Here is a 24,192-nt window from a genome sequence, read left to right on the forward strand (position 1 = left end):
TGAAAATTGAACTCTGGTCATGCTGAAACTTAATTATCAGCTAAAAACAAACAAACAAACAACTCTAACTTAGACAACATGAAAACTTCACAACACACCAGTCGGCTTTGAAATATCCACAACACTGCACACTTAAATTAATATGCATCTTATTCATTTGCATTTTATTTTATGGGGCTTACTGTGATTTTATGAATATAGACACTCTCCTCAATCTGCTCATCTGCAATGATAACCATGGTGACAGTGGTAGAGTAGAGGAATGCACTTGATCGTAACCATAGCACCACTACTGTTCCTTTCCCACCCCGATGCAGTGTTGCAAAAGAGCTCCTAGATTGTGTGCATGTTTGTGTGCATTCCCTGTTGTGCATGCCGGCCCAAGGGGACATGGAGCATAGTAATTCACCGTCAACATCTCTTAACAATGGCTGAGTGGACAGCTACTGCCTACTTGAATTTGTTTATGCAAGCGAAGCCAGATGCATCACAAACTTATACACATAAATTATTAATTTGAGCAATCTCTAAGTGCAACCTTTTTCACCCCTTCTTTATTAAAACCATAATTTTCAAGCTAAACCAAAATCAACAATCATCAGTCTCCAAATAGCTTGTTTCTCATGGCAGAGTAAGTTTAAAAGGCAAATCACTGGTATTCCTATACTGTATAAATGATTTCTTCATAAAGAAATGAATTTGAAATTAGCTAAATGAATCATAACAGTAAAATATTGTGGATGATAAAAATTATTAAACAACTTTAATAATTTTCAAAAAATTTCAATTCAAACAATCATATTTCTGTGTGGCTCTGCAAACTTTAATCAATCAATCAATCAATCAATAAATCATCTAAGTGCCAAAATGTTTTTGGAAGCACAATGTGGCAATAGGAATGAATTACTTTAATATAAAACAACAGAAATCAACCTTATATAATAATATCAACAAGTGTGTGGGTCAGGATTTCCTATTTACTAAATGATAGTAAACCTGATTAAAAACATAAGAATGGTTCATAAACATGCCAAATTAAAATTTATGGGTAGAAAATGTCATTAATATAAACATTATGTATGGAAATTATAATTTGTGCTGTTTAAAACGATAGAAGTCAATGGAAAGCCAGCATACTGATATGAAAACAAACGTGTGAGTGTGTCACCGGTTTACCGTATCACACACAAAAGCAAAGACTAATCATAACAAAATCCACCTTTAACCAAACTGTAAAGCAATTAAAGTCACTTTTGAAGTTTTGAACCATCTCAGAAAAGCACCTCACAGTTATTCCAAAACAAATCAAAACCTACGTTAGGCATTTAACTAACAGCCAGTGCGAGAAGCGGTGAGGGTAACATTTGTTTTGGTGCGAAAGAAAGTGACAGCTAGAGAAACTCCGAGAGTAAAAGTATTGTTCAAATATATATATATATATATATATATATATATATATATATATATATATATATATATATATATATATATATATATAATCCACATATAATAAGAAACCAGGTTATAACCAAAATGCCACACGTAATTGCGGCTTCTCCAAAACGACCCGCTAAAACATCACGCGGAATATTAATAAAAGGCAACTGTGCGTAAAGGTGTGAGCGGTACGTAAACGTTCCTCACCTGCACGAGACTGTAATCTCAACTTTTGTGGGAGGAATAGTGTCGTAGTGTGGGTCTCCTATCGTCGCCATACTCGGGAAACTGCAACTGCTCATGCTGTTTATGGTGAGGTTTCTTTTCTTTAGACCTTTTATACCTGGACACTCCCGCCTCTTTACGCGAGCGAATTCATTTGTGGTTTTGCAAGATTGCGAGGAGATAAGAAGTGCTTCTCTCAGTCCATCACAGAAACAGCGTCCCCTCTGTTGTCATGAGAGTGTGAGCGTCTTATAGAGGTTTGCGCGTGTTCTCAGCGTGCTAGAGAGTGTGTGTGACGCTTCATGCGCAAAGGAATGCTGCCACACTTGGAGAATTCTTCGCTGTGAAGTAATTAATCTCTCAAAACAGATTTAACACTGACTATGCCGTGACGGATGCAACAAACAACAACAACAACAATTCAAACGCTTATTATTATTTTCTTGTTGTAATAAAAACAATAATAACAATAATAATAATTATTATTATTATTAGGCCTATTCAATATCTACTGTTAATTAATATAATCATTATTAAATCGCTAATAAAATACCATTGTTTATAATGTTACAATACGATGTAATATATGACGTAATACAATGATATTATATCACGGATGACGTTAAATAGTATAAATGCGCTATTAAAATAACAATATATTAATACATACAATTTAATAAAAATAAATATTATTGTATAATACAATTATAATATTAGACTATTAAATAGTATAATACAAATACTCTGTTGAAAACAACAACCACAATAATAATAATAATAATAATAATAATAATAATAACAGTGATGAAACGTAACTTCTTTGTTTCTGCCCATTTTAAATTGTTGTAGACTGAATAACATTAATAATGAATGTTTATGTATTTGACTGACCATTACTTAGACTGTTAAAGGCCACTTTATGGTATTGGGCATAATTATTCCAATTGCAGCAGTTGAATAAAATTCTTCTGAAGCAATACAGTCACTTAACATTACCATACCATTAAAGCTCATTGGATATTGTGTTTTATCATGTGACTAAACTTATTGATGTAATGAAATCACAGATGATTTGATCTGAAGTGAGTTCCCAACATTGCATAAACATGTTTAAGTTTTTAAGCATCTGTAGTTCCACCACTACTCTAAATCATAAAAAAAAAAAAAAATGTAGTTCCACAACTGGAAAAACTGATTGATCACTGAAATGAACTAATTGCTGTTCCCACTCTACTCACTCTGTTCTATTCTGTGTATTGCTTGTTGATGCAAACATTGTAATTTGGCTTTTTCAATGGGAAAATGGGTAAAATATGTACTTTTTTAAAATTAAAATATACAAATGAACTTGCTCTTGAAATATTACTTAAAATATTTTGTTAAGATAAAGATATTGATAAAATATGTTTTATGATTATTTCATCATATATATATATATATATATATATATATATATATATATATATATATATATATATATATATATATATATATATATATATATATAATAATCTCCTATTATCTCCGACGTGGGACGTGTCACTGATTTCCCAATCATTCCACCAGCCTCACTCCTTGTTCCCACGTCCCTCGGCCCTGCCCCACTCGTCACAATATATATATATATATATATATATATATATATATATATATATATATATATATATAATCTCAAAATATGAAAAATTATGATGAAAGATTTTACTTATTTTCAACAGGTCACCTTCATTATCTCTTCATCCGTACACCTCAGAGAGTGGATTGCTTCATCACAAGTAGCCAACAATGCATAAACATTGTTTTTAAGCATCTGTAGTTCCACAACTACTCTAAATCTTCAAAAGTAAAAAAAAAAAAAAAAAAAAGAAACGGATGTAAAAGGACGTATTTTTCCATGTTAAACCAGAACCACTTGCATCCTTGAGACTCAAAGCAGAGTTCATTATGTTGCATTGTTCTCAAATGAGGCATGTTGAATTAACTCTCTTTATAATTGCTTTGCCTATAACTAATCATTGCACATGGGTAGTCATGACATTTATGGGGATATGCTGAATGCTGTTTCTGGTTACTGGTAGAAAATTCTATTTTCAGGAATCAACTGTGATTATTGATTTATGTTTTCAGTTATTGATTACCAGTACATTCTACTTACTGGAAAACTATTAGAGAGAACATTAATACAAAGATTAAAAATCTGGCAGAGACAATTTTAGATGACTCCACAAATGTCTAATGAATGCATTCTGCATTAAATGAATCAGAGAATTGAAGACCATTCATTTTCATTTTCATTGTTACTGTAGCTGCTGTTAAAGTCTGTCTGTCAATGGCAGAATTGAATGGACTGCTTATAACTGGCTCTTTTGTCGAAATACAAATTAGACTTTAAATATTCAAGTGATAATGTAAATGTAAAAAAAAAAAGACGTTTTGTATGCTCTGATACTCTTAAACAGATGTGTTATGTGCCACTGTTTGTTAACGAAAGTAACTGATAGTATCAACACACTTGTAATTATTTTAGGTGTGTGTGTTCCATTCTGTGTATTGCTTGTTGACACAAACATTGATGCTCTGGCTTTTTTAATGGCAAAATGGGTAAAATATGTAATTTCTTAAAAAAAATATATATATATTTTTAACAAATTAACTTGTCTTATTTAATTAACAAATTAACTTGTCTTATTTAATGATCTTAAAGTTCCTTTTTTTGTACAGAATTTTTTTTATGAAAAATTAGACTTCATTTCAAAGGGTCATTTTCATTATCTCTCCATCCGTACACCTCAGAGAGTGGATTGCTTCATCACAAATAGCCTTTGAATCAATCTGACTGTCTCACCAGGAAGAGCAAATACCTATGATTTGTTAAGACTCAACTCATCAAGAGCTAAATCATGCTATTTTAGTCAGAAAATACATTTTTAGATTCATTTTTTTTATTCTGACCAGTCTGTTTATCGTGAATACAGTATCCTTTTGTCATTTTTCCAGTAAGAAGCAGATGAATGACTGACATTACAGGATAGTCCGGATAGATGACGTGAGGGTGTTTCCGTTTGAACTGAGAGATTCCTTACAGCTGAGTGAATCCCCTCTTATTCTAAATTTAAATGAGTGCCTTGCAAGATGTAGACAGCTGCTGGGCGCTGAGGTGCTGCTTGTTGCAGGAGAAGATCTTGCAACATTTCCTTACATTATTCATTAATTCATTAATTCATAAACATAACAAGTGCTTCTTCATATCAAGCCATTTCAAATGTTATCATGGAATTAATTAGAACATATTTGCAGGGATAATTATTTCACATTTTTAATTAGCGCCACACTTACATCAAATTGGTCAAAGCATCTGTGCTTTCTTTTAATTATATGATTTTACCCTTTCAGGGACAGATCCACTGATTTAGATATCTAAATTTCTAAAAATCTATAATTAACGAGTAACAAATATCAAATTAAAATGTGCATGAGTTCAAATTCTTTATGCTTTGGGGTTCAAGGATTTGTTTAAATTCATAATAATCTTTGTCAGCTTATTATTATTAAGCATTTTTTTTATAATGCATTTTTTTGTTGTTGTTAATATTACATTGAATTACATTTTACTAATTTCTAAGAGTGATTTTACATTTTATAAAATGTTACAAAAAAAAAAAAAAAATATATATATATATATATATATATATATATATATATATATAATTTTTTTTTTTCTCGCAAACAGTCCTCATGTATTTACCATCTACAGTATATACATACACTATAAATGCCAGTTCACGGTACATTATGTGTAGACTACCCCCTAGTGATATTATTCTGACACTGCAATTTCACTACTCAACATTATATCCATTGTATCCTCAACGTTATATACATTATAGTAAAATGCATTTGTTCAAGATTATTCAGTAAGACTAAAACATTACAGTTTCACCTGTAAAATTTTGGCAGATGTAGTTTATTTCACTTACCATCTGACATTGATAATAACTACAGTACATCACAGGAAAAATGTTTGTACAGCATACTCAAAAGTTTCGACCAGAAGATGAAAAACCAGTTGAGGCTTAATATAACGGTGGAACACAAAATAGACAGAGACAATGGTGCAAATATCATTGAACCATTCCAGTGCAGTTAAGACTACAGTACAGTTGCATTGAAACGACTAGAAAAATTCACACAAAAAGAGTCGAACTTTGGTCATCAAACATCTTAAAAGAGCTGATATCAATATTAAAAATAATTTAAGGGCATATCGGTTCAGTCCAGTCAACATGACGTTCACAAACACATGTGCTTCTTAAACACACTGCTCATACAGCAGTCCATGATTGCCAAAAGCCCAGCTTCAGGAAGATGCCACAACAACAAACAGTTATTGACCTACAACATCCCCCTTTACGGTCAGCAATAGCTAAACAGGACACTTCAACACAGTACATGAGGAAATATACAGCAGTTACAACAGGAAGCTCTCCTCTAAATGGCTGCCAGAGATTCGGGAAAGAAGCGTCACATTGGTAAAGGAAGCCAAAACCTTCAAACAGTGACCTTCTGTTCTCATCAGTGAATGCCATCCTCTAAAGATCCTTTCGCGTGCCAAAACTTCACTGTCCGGTCACTGTGAAAAAACAATGAGAGAACTAAAATGAACAATTTATACAGTTTCACTGCACACTATAAAGCAGTGTTAACAATTGTTTTCTATATGTTTATATGTCACAAAGTTTCATCATGGCAATTTGACCAGTTACATCAACCGGAAAGTAATATACTTAGACAAAGAAAAATATCTTTATTTGTATTATATATATATATATATATATATATATATATATACACACACTAGTGATGGTCCGTTATCGACGTTAACATGCTGCGTTAACATGCCGCGTTACCGTGAAACTCTTATCGGGCGATAAAAAAAATATCGCCTTTAATCTATTCTCAAAGTTGGGTTGAGAGCTGGATCTATACTCTGCGAGCTATGATGACTTTCACCTTGATATTTTAGCACGGATGTATACCTAGCCGAATCTGTAGGGGGCGAGAACGAGTCTTTAAACCTGTGTGTATGCCTACTGTGTAATTACCACAACAAACGTGACGTGCTATCGTGGATGTAGCTAAGTTGCCGCCGGGTTTGCTTCAGGGAATTTTAATTGTTTTTTTTAAAGAAGCTTCCCAATGGAAACCTCGACAAGACGCATGGCTGTTTCACACATAATCCGTCTGCAGTGCGTATCGTATGTGGTGCAGAAGCAGCACGGACTCATACTCATTGTGCTTTCACACAGGACGCATTTGCAGTCCGCTACTTGGTACGTGAACGATCGCTGCACTGCTCCAGACGCAACGCTCCTGGAACACACTGACGGATCGCAACCGTGTGAACGCTTGAATCCATTAACATGGGTGCGTAAAAAAATACGAAACGCAAACGCACTGCAGACAGATTATGTGTGAAACAGCCGTAAGGTTGTTTGCACCTTGTGCAATGTGGAATTCGTTTACAGCTTTCTCAAGCAGTTTGTGAGGCATTTTGGAAACAGGAGATGAGCCCCTGGTCTAATGCACCACCTGTCTTCAGAAACCCGTTCTCAAAGACTTAACATTACTTTTAGTCATTATTTTATTTGGGTAGTACACATATTCTGAATGCCTTCGGCAGAATTCAAATGAGCCATTTTAATCTAGATTAATCTAGATTAATTCCAAGATTACTGTGAGATTAATCTAGATTAAAAAAATGAATCTATGCCCATCACTGATATACACACTGTAAGTGCGTGTCCTTTGTTGATGTCTGAATGTCTGTCACTCACTCTGAGGCGGTAAAGAGCTGACTGCCGTTTGTGCAGATGTCATTGACAGAGCTGTCATGACCCCTTATTTCTCCTAGAGGTCTAAGCGTGTCTGTGTGCCAGAATTTGAGCAATCCACCCTTGCAGCCACTCACAACAGCGCTGGAGCCAGGGACCACCGCCAGAGAGCTCAGCAGATCAGAATGAGCCCGTTCTACCTGCTACAATATGAAGAAAACATGCAAACAAATCAATTACAGCAGGATAACTGAAGGTGTGAGGCTTTTCCTTTGTTCAGTCTTTATTCAGCTTTCTCCAAGTATTAAAGACTTACTTGATTCGAATTAAGAGTTTGGCATTAGCATATTTGCTAAACTAACAAATTAATGAAACACCAACAAATTAGACTAATGACAACTGATTCCAAATGTACTGAATGCAGCATGTTATGCTAGGCTAACATCTTAATCTTCTCATAAGAGCAATTCACAGATCATCAAATAATTTTCAACAGAGTTTAGTGTTAGCCTGTGGCTAATCTGACACCTCGAGACACCAAAACCTTAACCATAAAAATGCATATCACACAAATGATATTTAAACATAAGCATTTTCTAAGAGTACTTTTTCAGTATTAAATGAAACAGAGGTATATTTATAGCAATAGTTTATCTTGATTCTATCATCTTGAATGGAATGACAAGGTCAAGGACTGATTAACTTCAAAGTATACATGCAATGTTGCCTAACAGTTGAGTCACAACCATATGCTGTATTAAAATCAGGCACCATAGTTCTGCTGCATACAAGTAGCTTTGGAAAAGACGTCTAAAAAAATGCTGCTAAGGTAGGCACCTCACTAGGATTTGGAACACAGCCAAAGCTTTTATCGCAATCCTGCCTTTCCATGCAAAAGTACTTACCTCTTGAAGCTGTTTGTGGGTTAAGTCCCATTTTTTAATGCAGGAGTCTCTGGCAGCAGTAAAAAGTGTTTCGCCATGAATGGCCAGAGCCTCCAGCCCATCCTGATGGGATGGGTCGAGATGATGTGTGGCGCTGATGCTGCCCTGAGCACCTTCCACCACGTCAAACATCTACAACACAAGAAAATAAAAGCTTTAGAGATGCATCACAAATCCCAAAAAGCATGTCTATCAGAGTCCAAAAGCATATTCCTGGACAGCCATTTTGTTTCTTGTTGCATTTGAGGCCATATTAATAGTTTAAATTATTGTTTTTGTCCAAGCATCCATAAAAACTACAACAGCTTATGTAATTGTGCATGAGCTATGACCAAAAGGTGAAAATGATCATATGGAAATCAGCATGTGCACCCATAGGGACTCTTATGTTACTTCACAGAGAGCATGTTATAATGTCCAAACATACCTTCACGGTGTGATCTTTTGAGCCTGTAATGACCACATCTTGACCCTTCCCCACCTGATCTACCATAAGACACTTTACTGGCCCCAGATGTCCCGTCAGTTTCCCAGTAGATACAAACCTGTAGACAACACAAATTAATAATGTGTGGATGGAGACTTAATGATGGAATTAACCGCTACAATTTAGTAATTTAACATTGGAATAGATTTTAAAACGCAACTTAAAAATGGTTACAGAAAAAAAAAACTAGGCACTGGGCAACTGGTAGATGGCACACTGCCAAACACAACAAACCAGTCATGCATGTCATTTAGAATGTCACAGTAACAAGAAATTAGGCTTCTGACCACAGGTCAAAAACTGTAGTTCCAACCACACAAACGGCGAACCACATTGGTGGTTTCAGGAAACACTGTCTCGAATGTTGGTAACAGCTAACAAAGCTTTTGGGAAACACACCCCAGATCAGTTAAACAAGTACTTTTTTCGTTGGCTTAATTTGCATATTTGAAGGTAACTCTATCACCTTGAGTACCATAGAACGCATTTGAGTATTATAGAATGGATTTCTTCATAGTTTCTATTTAGCACTGTAAATAACTTCCAGACACTCATGGTAAAATTGTTCAGTACCTTCTCAAGTCCCACATCCTGACCGTGTTGCCTGATGCAGCATAAAGGAACGTTCCGGAAGAATTGAGGGCGATCTGATTGATCTGATTTTCCCCTGGAGGAATGGCAACAGAACTGCTCCCACACGTATCACCTTGAGACACCTGTCCAGAAGAGCTGAAGGAGACAGAGGGATAAAATGAGCATCCATAAGTAAAATATTTGGTAACACATTAGTATAGGGTCCAATTCACACTGATAACTAGTTGCTTATTAGCATGCCTATTATTAACATATTGGCTGTTTATTAGTGCTTATAAAGTACATATAATACATGACATCCATAATCCTACCCAATTCCCTAAACTTAACAACTACCTTATAAACTATAAGTAAGCATCAAATAAAGAGTTAATTGAGGCAAGAGTAATAGTTAATGGTTAGTTAATAGTGTGAATTGGACCCTAAAATAAAGTGTGACCAAATATTTATATTCATCAAAGAACAATGGCTTTAAATAAATCAAACAAGCCTGTCCTCCAACAAAAAAGACCATATAGGTAGTTTGTGCAAGCATTTATTATGACCTATATTTAAGTTTTAAAGTTAAGCGCCCTCTAGCGGGCGTAAAAATACAGTATTGCGTTGCGTCTGTCGTCTTGAATTGACGTATAACGTTATTACCAATCAAAACGCACGTTTATTTAAATGCAATGTGTGGGGGTTTTACACCTATCTCATAGTATTTACTACATATTTTACTACTGTAGGTAGTTTTTTTTTTTTTTTTTTTTTTTTTTACTTATTCGTTCGAATGACCACACCTAACCCCACCCCTAAACCTAACCCTCACAGAAATCATGCTAAATTATGATTTATTGAGAATATACATTTTCGTGCATGTCTGTTCCCTGGGATCGAACCCATGATAGCATGATTACATATCAAGGTATAACGCAATAATCTACTAACTGAACTAAACGAAACGCAAACCAGGGGGCAAATAAAAGAGTACAAAGCATTAATATGATAACGACGTTTTACCGATAGGGGCGTAATTGTAGTATACGCTCTGATGGGTCGTATTTCAGGGATTTGGACAAAAGACCTATACAAGCATATTGGTTGGAGGACAGGTTGAATCAAACAGTACCAGAATGACTCACGTGAGGGTGCGGATGCATTTGGCGGAGTCACGGATATCCCATACTTTGACATAATTAGTAGAGACAGTAAAGACCAGGCTGGAACAGTATCGAACTGACACTACACTACTGGGATGATCTCCAAGAGACATGATCTCCTGACCCGTTACCAGGTTCCACACTTTACATGTGCGATCTGAGATAAAAAGAGGAAGGGATGGGGATAGAAAGTAAAAGTGATGTGACATACAGCCATGTATCTTGACCCATACTCAGAATTCCTGCACTGCATTTAACCCATCCAAAGTGCACACACAGAGCAGTGAACACGGTGCCCGGGGAGCAGTTGGGGGTTCAGTGCTCAGTTTAAGGGCACCTAAGTCATAGTACTGCCTGCCCAAGACTTGAACCCACAACCTTAAAGTTAGGAGTCAAACTCTCTAACCACTAGGCACAATGTTTATCAATGTTTATCAACACAATGTTTATCATTCTTGTACTGGCAATGCTTTATGGGTAACAACCTAAATTCAGAAGCAGAAATTCCCTGCATTTATAATTGATTATATTGAATAAACAAATGCAGTTAGGTTCAACTAAATATAAATTCTGCTAGCACATTGCTAGTTTGCATTGTGCCAACAGCGGAAATGCTCTTTTTTTACCTGTAGAGTTTGTGTACAGAGTTCTCTAGAAATGATGTTCACCATGGTTTGAATGTTTTAATAAACCCTCCAACCTAACCCCCTTATATTTACTGTTGCTAGAAGATTAAAAGTATTACCTGAATTTTTTATTAGCTAATCAACTGTGTAATATATGGTACAATATATAAATGGCTGACTGTGCTTGAGGTGACATTTAGTGAAGTGTTAAATATATACTTTTTTTGTAATTTTACTGTAGTAAAGACCTGTTTATAAGGCTGTCACTCTTTACATAAAAACCATAAAGTTCACTGACCCTTTGAGCCAGTGAAGAGCAGATCATCGGTTGAGTCCACACACAGCAGGGGTTTAGTATGACCCTCGGCCACGTGCACACACTGCAGTCTGCCTGCTCGACTGGAGCGGGTCACCGGAGCTAGGCTTGACGCACCTCTGGACCAAAAAACACATGATACAGCATTTAAACATTCAGTCAAATCAGACTAATATAATACACTGGCTATGTTTCAAACCATAGCAAACTGCCTAGCTAGAGAGCAATTTAAGGTATCATAGGTTCTAAACGTGTGATCAAAATTACCATTGTTCTGTGAATTTTTGCCTGCAAAATACATTAATTTCGACAGGAAACCAAGGTATAGGATGTTTTTTTGTGAGGGCGAAAGATTTTCCCATGCAGATTTCGGGTGTACCAATGTGAAGCACAGCTCACACAATGGTCAACCAAGCCATTTTCTGTTGGTCACTGTGGTGAAATCCACATTACCAACTTAATTTCATTGTGAAATCTGTGTGGGAAACAAATTTGCCCTCACACAAAACCCCTTGATTGCGTGGATTTCTACAGAAATAACTGGATTCATTTAAAATCAGAATTTTTTATGGGGATAAGTCCAGTCATTACAATAGGAATTCTAACAATAGTTAACTGTTGCAAATGATCAATGGACCTTTTTTTTTTCCGCTGGACACCAAAGAAGATATTTTGAAGAAAAGGCGGTAACCAAACAGTTTACAGTAGCCATTGTCTTCCATTATATGCATTTTCCCATTCTATGGAAGTCAATAGCTACTGTAAACTGTTTGATTACCCACATTCTATAAATGCTTAGAAATTATAATTGTGTGCTCAACAGAAGAAGAAGAAGAAGAAGAAGAAGAAGAAGAAGAGAAAAAAACACTAAAGTGTGAGTAAATGATGTCAGAGTTTGCATTTTTATGCGAACTATCCGTTTAAGATGTTGTATGTGGAGGGAAAATAAATGATTGGTGAAATTGCTAATAATTTCTTTACAGTAAATGATATCCTTAAAAACGTGTCATTATTATGTACTTTTGAATGAGTGAAGGCCTTTACAATAGCAGATATGTATCTACCCATGTCCAAACTGAACACCACAGACAATATGCAACAAGAGCCACCACTGCCACATTAATGCAGGGTCAGACAGAGAAGCAATTACGAGAAGATCAAAGCAAAACAGGTTTTGAAGTGGAGAGACAGATACTTGCAAAAGTAGTTGTTTTGTAATGGTAATTGCTTTATAAAGATTGTTGTTATGGTGATCAGGCTGGTTGTTAAGTCTTCTAGGCTGTTTGAGCCTAGAATTATTATTCTATTCTATAGTGATTAATTATTACAGTACTATTAATGCTTGCCTTAGTAAACTTTGTTTTTGTTCACTGAATGAAAGTATAGATGTTCACTTTAGTAATTAAAGACATTTAGAACATCTGTAAACAAATAAATCAAAGATGCTTGGAAGCAAGATGTTTATGTGTAACAGGCTATTTCTTACTGTTTGTCCAGGGTTTTGATTCGTTCTGTAGGATTGTGGCTCCTGTCCTGAGCTCTTCTGCGGGTGAGAGGTGAGCGGTCCAGAGACTTCCTTTCTGGAGCGGTGGGAGATCTGGCACTGGAGCTACGCATTAGACAAAAGTCAGTGCGACTTAAAAACATCCCATCAGACGTGACTGTAATGTTTATTAGAATGTCTCAACGTGCTTTTGAGCAGTTTAGAATAAAGGACTTTATTCAAAAATGATTGTGAAAATAAATGTTTATGTAATACATGGATTTTACTTGTTTTTAAATGATATATGTTCACAAAGCACTCACGCAGCATTTGTTCTGGTTGCTAAGCTAGAGTTGAAGTCCACTGAGTCTCTGTCCCCTAAGTGGGGAATGGGCATTGGTTCTTTATGTCCTTCTGGACTCTCCACTACAGGAAGCAAAGGGGCAGAGAAATCCTCTGGAGGGGCTTCAGTGTCACCAGAGTTTGCGTACAACAGCTCCATTTGGGTGGTGGTTCTTCTGCGAGCCTAAATGTATTATAAACTCAAATAATTAATTTGTACATCAGGAACTATTTTTGTCATGCTTTTGTCTCATGATCTAGTATTCAGCTTAGTTTATGCTCCCAACCCATTCTTTTTTCTCCTCAATTAAGATAATTAGGGCTTCTATTGTTGTTGTTATTGCTGTATGATAAACTAGTATTATGGGTTTATAATTAGCAATTAGCTAAACCATAATTATGCGGATAACATAGTAGGAAGTAAATAATACAAAACCAGAACCAAACTACTTGTCACAATAGGATTTAATCACAGTGTCAATCCTCTATTGGATTGAGATCTGGTGAATGTGGGGGCCATTTGAGTAAAGTGAACTCAGTGTCATGTTCAAGAAACCAGTCTGAGATTATCTGAGCTTTGTGACATGGTGCATTATCCTGCTGGAAGTAGCAGTCAGAAGATGAGTACACTGTAGTCATAAAGGGATGGACATGGTCAGCAACAATACTCAGGTAGGCTGTGGCGTTTATATGGTGCTCAATTGGTACTAAATGTCCCAAAGTGTGCCAAAAATATCACCCACACCATTACACCACTACCAGCAGCCTGAACCGTTGAGACGAGGCAAGATGTATCCACGCTTTCATGTTCTTTACACCAAATTCTGACCCTACCATTTGAATGTCGCAGCAGAAATTGAGACTCATCAGACCAGGCAACTTTTTTCTAATCTTCTATTGTCCTAATTGGAGTAACTGTTACCTTTCTATCATCTCTAACCAGTCTGCCCATTTTCCTCTGACCTCTGACATCACCAAGGCATTTTTGTCCACACACTGGATATTTTCTCTTTTTTGGATTAAGGGGAATGTCATGGCCATACTTGGCTGAATGTCACGTCACTTTCACTTTCACTTAAACCCTAGAGATGGTTGTTCATGAAAATCCCAGTGGATCAGCTATTTTTGAAATACTCAGACCAGCCCGTCTGGCACCAACAACCATTCCGTGTTCAAAGTGACTGTAATGATAAAAAACTTCCTAATCATCGGGAAGAAAGAGGCGGGAACCGGCGCACAATCAAAACGAAACTTTAATTATAAAATAAACACAAAACAGCGCACCAGCCCCTCACGGACGACTGGTGCGCATAAATCAAAACCAAAACATAAAATATTGCCCAGGCCTGGTCCTCTCTCGTCCTTCACTATAGTCGCTCCAGTTTTATATCCTTCCATCTCCTACGTGGGACTCGATACTGGCGGTGGGGCGCAGGTGTAGCTCATCCCCAATCACTACACCTGGCCTCACTCCTCGTTCCCACGCCTCTCGGCCCCGCCCCACTCGCCACAGTGACTTAAATCCCATTTCTTCCCCATTCTGATGCTCGGTTTGAAGTTCAGCAAGTCATCTTTACCACTTCTAGATGCCTAAATGCACTGAGTTGCTGCCATGTGATTGGCTGATTAGCAATTTGTGTCACCAAGCAATCGAACATGTGTACCTTACTATTTAGTGGCCAGTGAGTTGTGTGTGTATATATATATAATTACTACTGTTCAACCTTATTCCTGGCTTTGGTTTCTCCGCAAAGTTTCATGAGATCCGAAGCCAAACAACTGCAAGAGACATAGAAAAAGCAAAACTGTAAGTTCCTGTGAGATGCTGATATTGATCGAAATGCACACTGGAGCCAAATAACCATTTGCAAAAAAAAGTGCACAACAAACAATTTCAGAAGTAGATTAAATTAGCTTTCACCACATGTCTCAACTGAATCAAGTGAACGTGTTTTATAGATAAAATAATATCAAGACAGATTTACAATTCAGTTTAAAGAGCTTTATTGGCCTAACTGTAGTGCTTCACCTTTTCTCTGTAGCCGGACTCTGTGCTGATTCATCACTGCTGCTTTCATCACCATTTTCTGAGCAAACACACATAAACACACACACTTCAGCATTCAGAAACACTCGTGCTCCCTCATTTTAGCTTTGTCAGTATGGTATCAGTGAACATTATTATTGAAGCGACATGCATAATAGTGTTGTTATCACAACCCTGAATTCAACAGAACTAGAGGAGAGCAGATATGGTCAGTCTACAGCCAGGACACCAGTATTAGGGTTGCAAACATATTTTTGTAAGGATGTGTGGTCACTAGGTCAGACACAGAGAAAGGAAACTAGTAAATTATTATTTAGTTCAGCTGTATGTTTTACCACCTGAAAAGTGACTCTAATTAATGAAAATAATTTATTTAATTTTAAAGTTTTTTTTTTTTTTTTTTTTTTTTTTTTTTTTTAAGTTTTACTAACTAGATTTAAAATGTGCCCAAAAATGCTTGAAGAAATAATTACTACTCCTAATAAAAAATAAATCTAGTAACAGTTATTAAATAATCTCATATTTAATCATTTATTTATATGTACCACTAAACATATTCAAACATTATTAATGTAAAACGTGACCCTTGACCGCAAAACCAGTCATAAATCAATTCTCGAAATTGAGATTTATACATCAGCTAAAGGCGGAATATATAAGCTTTCCTTTAATGTATGGCTTGTTAGGATAGGACAGCATTTAGCCGAGATACAACTACCGTATTTAAAAATCTGGAATCTGAGGGCACAAAAATAATGTAACTGATTTATTGAAACAGACTGTTTAAAAGAACTGATTTGTGAGAACTTCCCATATCGACCTGCATTTTTGCTAATGTAGTTTAAATATCTTAAATGTACTCTTAAATATTCTTATAAACATGCTATAAAAATATCACAAGGAATAGTGAAGACATTAATAAATGTAAAATGGTGTTAATATCCTTGAAGTATTCACAATGTTGGTTAATTTTATATCACCAACAAAATTAAACAAATAAAAAATAAATGAATAAATAAATATATATAAGCATATATTTCCTAGCAATATTAATAATAATGATGAAGATGATAATAGTAATATTATTATTATTACACCCCAGCATAATACTGGAATTAGAGCGGAATCTAACACTATCACAAACAAACAACAGCTAGCAGACTCTACATCCTGCAAGGGTCTTTAAGCTCTTAAAGATTTTGAAGTGCTTTTATAGCTGATGCTCCAGTTGAGAGACATGTTCCTCAAAGAGTAAAGTCCACAGGGGGTTCAAGCAAGCTCTACGCTCCTGTTACTGTCTGTTAGTCTGAGGGAGAGACACATGCACCGGTGGATAACTCTATTGGCCTCAACTTACCCGATGGCACGCTACCTAGTTCTGTTAGAATCCAGGCAACAAAAAGACAAAAGCAAATCAAAATCAAACTTAAGTGATCTCAAAGGAGTAAGTCTAGATAACGCAAACCACACAGCTAAATGGGAATGGTGCGTTTATGTGTGTCGGACCTTGGAGAGCATTCCCGAGCAGGGCGTCCAGTTCAGGGTTGAGCTCTGCTTTCTCCTTCAGCATGTGGAAGAGCAGCTGGTTCTGTGTGGCACTGTTTATCTCGGTCTGTTTCAAACGACCCTCCATCACTTTGATCTGAGACTCCTTCTGAGCAGCTTGTAAGCCCTGAGAACAGTGTTGGACATTGAAATGTTTGCGGGTGTGGATATCATTATAACAATCTTTTAACCAGTCAGGTGTTTAACCAGTCAGGTGTTAAAAGTCCTGGCCTACATTATTAAATATTCTGTTGCATTGAGAAATATGGTTCATATTATGTAAACAAAATGTATTACAGATGTCTTCTTATTTTATCTAAAATCTTAAATCAAAGATTTATTGTTGTTCCAATGATAATAATTATACCAATGGTAATCACTCTAACAAATTATATCTAATTTAAAAACATGCCACTTGTGGATATTTTGGCTGATACCAAAATTTTACAGTCACTAAAATAGTGGTCGACTGATATTATTTTTTAAGAGAAGATGATGACTCAATCCCAACAAACATAATACAAAGATAGCTTGACAAATATATATATATATATATTATATATATATTATATATATTATATATATATATTATATTGTATTATATTATGAACTGAATGAAACTTAATATTTATTATAAATTAACAAAAAGAAAAACAGAAACACAATGTACTTTCGAGGGGTATCTAAGCTAGTATATTATATTATATTATATTATATTATATTATATTATAAACTGAATGAAACTTAATATTTATTATAAATTAACAAAAAAGAAAAAAAAATTAAAAAGGATATTATATTATATTATATTATATTATATTATATTATATTATATTATATTATATTATATTATATTATATTATATTATATTATATTATATTATCCAGGAGAATATAATGTCTTAAAAAAAATTTCAGTGTTTGAAAAAAATAAAGCTAATATGTTAAGCACAAACGCAAATGCAAATCTAAGAATTATCTAAGAATATTTAGCATCTCTAATGTCAAACTGAAAATCTAGCTCCAGTACCTTATTGATTGCCATTAGGAGGAAGTGGTCGAGTAAGACACGGGCCTCTGATAGAGTGCATGAGCTGATCACAGCAGAGACGTCCACTGTATCTCCCTCCTCCTATAGCGAACCATGGAATCAATGTTATCTGTCCCACAATGCATTTTTTTTTTTCATCATAAATGGGGACTGCTGGTATATTATTATTATTTTACTATGTGTATTAGAGTGTAATACTGTGTATAACATGATCTCCTGTGTCCCATATGCACCTTGGCCTCTTCCATCTGCATGATGTTGGCCTGGCAGTCTGCAATGCTGTCGTTGATGTAGTCGATGTTAGCGGTCAGCGACTCCATCTCTTCGGTAAAAGAGAGAATTGTCCTATCAGCATCTGTGTCTTCACTGGCAATTTTGTCCCTCTTTCTCATCACCTTCTCTCTGCGTTTGGTCAACTCCTCACGTTGCTGTAAACGCAGAATAAAACCGAAAAGTTTGTCAAATAACTAAATCTCGAATTTGCTTAAAACCTGTTTGATTTAATTTCTTTAATAATAATAATAAAAAATGTAATAATTAAAGGCTGTTCATGGTCACCTTAAGCAAGCGGTTCATGTCAGTCTCCATATTGGAGATGGTCATCCTCTGCATGATGATGTCACTAATGCGCCGCTCTAGCGTCTGCCATTTGGCCCGCGCCGTCCTGGTAGAGTACAGCCCTCCTGTTCTCATCTGGTACTTTCTGAAATACAAATATCATGAGCACATCAGTCACTCAGATACCCAGGAGTCAGCCCTTCTGAAATGAAACGCACATCACCTCGTCCCATTAGGAGCTGTGGCCCCAGTGGTTTGTGGTCGGACAGGAGCCGTACGGGCTGAAGATTCCTGCAAAGGCTCCGGTAAACTGATCTTACGGTTAACCTTGCCTGATGCTGGTCGCACCTGGCGCCTCAGGGCAGTTATCTGATTCAAAGAATAAATAATATTTTTTCTATTAAGTGAGTAAAGGGATGGCTCACCCAAAAATTAAGATAAATGTCATTATTTACCCTCATGTTTTTTGTTATCGGTAAAACAAATGAAGCTATTTTTATTGAAACCTGAAAGATTGAATTTTTTTGTTTATTTTCTCTATTTATTTTCATTTTTTGTTTACTGTTATTTTTTATACATTGTTTAATCTTTCAGTTAACCTTGCAATTGTTTTATTTTATTTTATAAATAAATAGATTTATTTATTTTTACACACACATGTACAGTAACACAACATTTTTATGCAAATACGAGTTTAAATTAAATCTGTTTATCATATCTGAATTAAACTGCTCCCTTCATATGGATTACTGTTACAATGGATTTATGCACTTTTTGAAGCATCAAAGTCTTAATGGAATGGACATTCAATGGAGGGCCAGAAATGTATGTTTCAAAGTGGAATGAAAGTCTTACAGATCTGGAACAACACGAGGCTAAGCAATTTATAAAAGATTTTTCAGTTTGGGGTCATCAATCGCTTTAAGATTTCATGTTAAACTAATTTTATTTGATTTTAAGTAAAAAAAAAAGAAAAAAAAAAATAATTAACTTGAATTATATTATCATAAACTTAAATAATGTACATTAGATATTGGCCAGGATGGTTAATCTCTAGAATTTAAAAATGACAAAATAAACAAACATGGTTTGGTTTAGTGAAAACTTTTGGACTGTCAGCATGCTAAAACTCTTTTTGAGAAGTTGTGTCTCTACTGCCATCAAACCAATGCTTTTTTAACAAAAACAAACAAACAACAAAACACGGTAATTCCCCAATAATCCTGTTTCTGTCACCTCCTCTGCCCTCCTGCGCAGAATGAGCTCCTGCTGTCTCTTTTGAGCTTCAAGCTGCCTTAGCTGGTGCTAAAAGAGACAAGAAAGAGAGAGAAAAAGAGAATGAGCAGGAATTGTGTCTGAGAATTCCCCATAATTCTCTGGGGCTGTTCAGGGTACAGTGGGTCACCTCCTGTTTGCGATGGTCTTTCTTGAGTGTGGCGATCTCTCGGCTGCGACGGGTCTCCGTGACTCGGTTCTTCTCCTGCTGTTCCTTCATCTGCTTCATCAAAACCACCTGAGCGAAACAAAGACAACGATTAGACCCCGTGGCTGCTGTGAGTGTAACCGGCCCGGCACAAACAAGCCTACCTTGGTTTTCTTCATCTCAGTCACTTCCTGCTGTAGCTTCCTCAGCTGTTTCTCGTACTGCGATTGGTTCTTCAGCAGACGTGCATGTTCTTTTTGTGCCGACTGCAGCTTCTGCATCTCCTTGTTCATAGAGTTCAACTTCTTCTCATATTCTGACTTTATCTTTTTCGCTTTCTCCTCCGTACATGACTCCACTGAGCCTGCACAGAAATATGATTATAATGAATTATACATTTGGACATTTAAGTAGCAAACAGTTCTGCGACTGTTAAGCAGTTGTGCAACTTATTTTTTGCTTATTTTAAGCATGTGGTGTGTAAAATGCCTTTAACATTTCATTAAGTTATGTTTTGCATTTTCATTGCAGCTGTTTCGAAATCCAACCAGAAGAGGGCACAAGAGATTTACTGAGAGTAAATTTAATTCACAATGTGATCATCTTTTTGAAACATTCATTACTTGAATAGTTTGTTGTTTATCCATATACTGTGTGTATGTTGTACCCATGTTTTGCAGTACACGGTCTCTCTCCAGCTGTGTGTCTCTGATTTTGCTCTGCAGCATCATGAGTTTCTGCTCGTACTGTTGTTTGAGGGTGTGCAGACGCCTCTGACTGTTCTCCAGTTCATCGATCAGCCGCTGTTTGATGGCGATCTCACACGTGATGTTGGCCAGATCTGCCTGGAAGTCCTCTGTTAATACACACACATGCAGAGAATAAAGGTTTTTAACCTCAACAAAAGCCAGGCTTATCAAGTTAATAAATAAAATGATTAAACAATTATTTTTAAAAAATATTTAAAATTAGCATGTTAATACAATGTTTTATTAAATTTATAGTATAACATAATTTAATAAATATTAAACAAAGGAATTTTGAAAAACTGATGTGCCACAGATATTAAACTTATAAAACCATTAATTATCAGATTATTAAAAAAATAAAAATAAATACAATGTATGCCCGCAGAATATATGAATACATAGCTTTATTATGTTGTGTCCCTTAAACTTACTTTAAAAACAAACCACTTTTTCAAGTTTGTCAGACTTATCCAACTTTTTCCAAAACAAACAGACAAACAAATACATTCATTAATATAAAAAAGATCTGAACCATCACATATTAAATGCAGACATTTTACCTTTTCCTCCTCAGACTCGGACTCATCAGAGCTGTCTACCTCCATCTCATCCTCCTCTTCATCACCCTCAGCTTCCTCACCTTCATCATGATCACTCACATCCTGCAAGAGAATTGGCATTGTTAGAAGCAAATAGTAGCCTCACTGAATCTCAGAGACAGTGAATGATCAATACATTAAAACAGCAAACATCTTTTGTACACACAGGACTTACTGCTTCTGGCTCCTCGTTTGCTCTTTCGGAGGCCTCTTTATCCTGCTCATTATCTGGCCCCTCCTCTTTTATGACACTGCATCACAAGAACATCATTAAACCCATTACTGTACATCAAACTCAATAAAAACAAACCCCTTAGTACCATCATTTGCTTAAAGACCCAGTTCAAACATTGATGATCACAATCCTCTTTGCAGCGTTGATGTGTGTCCCATTGAAGGAGCATCCAAAAATGTTTATTTTGATTTGATGGGGACTTTGAAGCACAAATTACTTGATTCCAAGATCTATTATTTACTGATTAAATCATTCAGTGTTAGTGAATTAGCTGAGCCTATTACACTGTTAGACTCTAAAGCAGCATCACGTATTTATCAACATGAATGTGAGTTGAGTACACATCTTAAAGGGCTACTAAAATAAAACTTGACTAAATGAATGAGGTTTTGATAAAAGAGTCTAAAAAGCTTTGTTCCAAACCCTAGTGAGCTACCTGCCTAGAAAACATTTTAAGGCAACACAGATGTGCTCCTGACTATGGAAGTAATGATGCACACAAAGCCGGTTGAAATATGTCACATACAAATATGTGACAATTCAATTCGGTCGAGATCTTAAACAAACTGCGATACATTTGGGGTTGGGAGTTTAAATGAACTTATCTCCGAGAGGAACTGACTGACTTAAGAAAAGTTTAGATGGTATTTTCTTGTCTCTGTATAATGCATATTAAAGTGTTTATAAGTGTCACTGCCGTTCCATAAGTGCCACCTGCTGGGAGAGAATGAATTTACGTTTTCATTCACCCTGTCTGCTGTTTTTGTTTCGTGCAGATAGTTTCACAAAGTTAAAGTCAGACCATTCTGTTTTTGCTTTAAATTGTCTAAATTATACAATCTATTTAGCATAAAACCTGTTCATGCTGCATGTATGCAGCATCTTTGTTTAGATCGTGATTAAAATATAATAGTTTTCTCAAATTTGAAATGGAAATTTGTTAAAACATATGAAGTGCTTTCTTGTATTTGTATTATTTATTCATTTGATTTGGGGGTTTTCTTAACATTTCAGTTTAGTTTTGTTTTTTGACATATTTCAATTTCACAAAGAAATTTTGTCCAAGCAATATACAGTAAGAGGACACCTTTTCATGAATAATTTGTCTTAAATATCATGTATTGCCTTCTAAGATCTGTTCTTTTGACCCACATGTATGGCCGTATCACACATGGACAAGGCAATTCGAGATCCCACATTGTAAATTCGTTGATATTTTTATTTGTATGTATTTTTCTATTTGTGTATTGCTATGCTAGGCAAAGAATCAAACATTACCTTGTTGAAAAAAAAAATTGCATATGCTGGTTAGGTATGTTGTGAAGCATGGCTGCTGGTTTAAGATGGTCCTTAACTGGTCATACAGTACAGTATGTTCTGGTTTAAGATGGTCATGTGCTGTTCCTAAGCTGGTCATATGTGCTGGCTACCTCCTGCTCAGGACCAGCATATGACCGGCTTAAACCAGCTCATGACCAGTTCAAACCAGCAGTCATGCTTCAAAACATACCTAAGCAGCATACAGCATGCAGTTTTTTTCAACATGGTAGCCTAGTAACATGCCATCTTTTATAATACTCAGACGTCACTGAGAGAAGACAAGATTCAATAAAAATAGTTAAATCTAATTGCAAATGGACTATTTCACCCAATACTTGTGAACTATGTATCAGGCCTATCTATTATGTTTTAAGTAAACAAGTATTAGCTTATCAACATGCTAATGTCAAATTTTACAGTGTGCTTAACCTGAAGAGTGCTAGTTGGTTCTGCTGACTATGTACTGTAGAAACCAGACACAAAGGCAGCTCACTAGGACTTGAAACAGGTTCACAAACACTAAACCCTTTACCCGGTGATATGTTTTGAATTGTTATATTAGAGAAGAGAAGGAGAAAGTACAATGGGTCAACTTTTTCCATGTTGCTGTGACTACGGTTAGTGGAACAACTGCATTTAATGACATTCTCGAACCTGATGTTCTCAAGATCTTCATGAGCACCTTCGTCCATCTGCTGGAGTCTTCAAGAGCGAGGGGGTTTGGTGGAGGTGAGGTGAAGTGAGAGTAAGAGGAACCACAGTGCCAAAGATGATGGCAGAAAAGAACACGTGAGAAACAGGAATACCTTACAAATTTTCCTCTTTTTTTTTGGATTAAAATAATCTGATATAAACTGAATTTAGCAGTGACTTCACTGCCAGGAATCATTGCAAATTACACAATAATATCTCTACACTCACAATACCTATATTAAATAGTTTTAATTCATTTTCCACATTAAGGATACTAAAATGATGATAATTTATGACTAAATGGCATTCATTTATGACTAATTTATACTAAATTATGACTATTTTAGTTTATATAACCTATTACCATTGGTCAGCTACCTTTTTGTTTTACTTACTGATATAACCAAGCTGACAAATGCATTTGGGTGAAAAGGTCAGGGGAAGTAGAACTTGTGACAAAGATGGACAGCACACATGCATGCATTTTCTTTACAGCATGTTTCAAATGTTTCCTATTGGAAGCAACTCATCACAATAAGGATGCCT

General features: G+C 35.7%; 1 protein-coding gene across 4 annotated transcripts in view; it reads right to left on the minus strand.

Annotated features, from left to right (window-relative positions):
• Positions 1–5,591: 5,591 nt before the first annotated feature.
• Positions 5,592–24,192, minus strand: part of LOC113048391 (kinesin-like protein KIF21A) — a 42,620-nt gene continuing 24,019 nt past the window's right edge. The window contains exons 12-35 of one of the 4 annotated variants that reach the window (XM_026210174.1): positions 23,608–23,655; positions 21,574–21,649; positions 21,361–21,461; positions 20,718–20,908; positions 20,215–20,414; positions 20,033–20,140; positions 19,864–19,932; positions 18,851–18,996; positions 18,628–18,772; positions 18,303–18,497; positions 18,049–18,147; positions 16,981–17,146; positions 16,832–16,852; positions 15,457–15,514; positions 15,152–15,206; positions 13,409–13,611; positions 13,089–13,211; positions 11,585–11,721; positions 10,643–10,817; positions 9,498–9,653; positions 8,865–8,982; positions 8,399–8,569; positions 7,497–7,696; positions 5,592–6,292 (exon numbers count right to left, since the gene is read on the minus strand). In XM_026210174.1, coding sequence (XP_026065959.1) covers positions 6,235–6,292; positions 7,497–7,696; positions 8,399–8,569; positions 8,865–8,982; positions 9,498–9,653; positions 10,643–10,817; positions 11,585–11,721; positions 13,089–13,211; positions 13,409–13,611; positions 15,152–15,206; positions 15,457–15,514; positions 16,832–16,852; positions 16,981–17,146; positions 18,049–18,147; positions 18,303–18,497; positions 18,628–18,772; positions 18,851–18,996; positions 19,864–19,932; positions 20,033–20,140; positions 20,215–20,414; positions 20,718–20,908; positions 21,361–21,461; positions 21,574–21,649; positions 23,608–23,655 — 3,019 coding nt within the window. In that variant the 3' untranslated portion in view covers positions 5,592–6,234. Of the gene's footprint in view, positions 6,293–7,496; positions 7,697–8,398; positions 8,570–8,864; positions 8,983–9,497; positions 9,654–10,642; positions 10,818–11,584; positions 11,722–13,088; positions 13,212–13,408; positions 13,612–15,151; positions 15,207–15,456; positions 15,515–16,831; positions 16,853–16,980; positions 17,147–18,048; positions 18,151–18,302; positions 18,498–18,627; positions 18,773–18,850; positions 18,997–19,863; positions 19,933–20,032; positions 20,141–20,214; positions 20,415–20,717; positions 20,909–21,360; positions 21,462–21,573; positions 21,650–23,607; positions 23,656–24,192 lie in introns of all 4 variants that reach the window. The other 3 variants (XM_026210173.1, XM_026210176.1, XM_026210175.1) reach the window with 3 other exon arrangements.

Source organism: Carassius auratus, chromosome 29 (genome assembly GCF_003368295.1).
Source record: "Carassius auratus strain Wakin chromosome 29, ASM336829v1, whole genome shotgun sequence".
Taxonomy (NCBI): domain Eukaryota; kingdom Metazoa; phylum Chordata; class Actinopteri; order Cypriniformes; family Cyprinidae; genus Carassius; species Carassius auratus.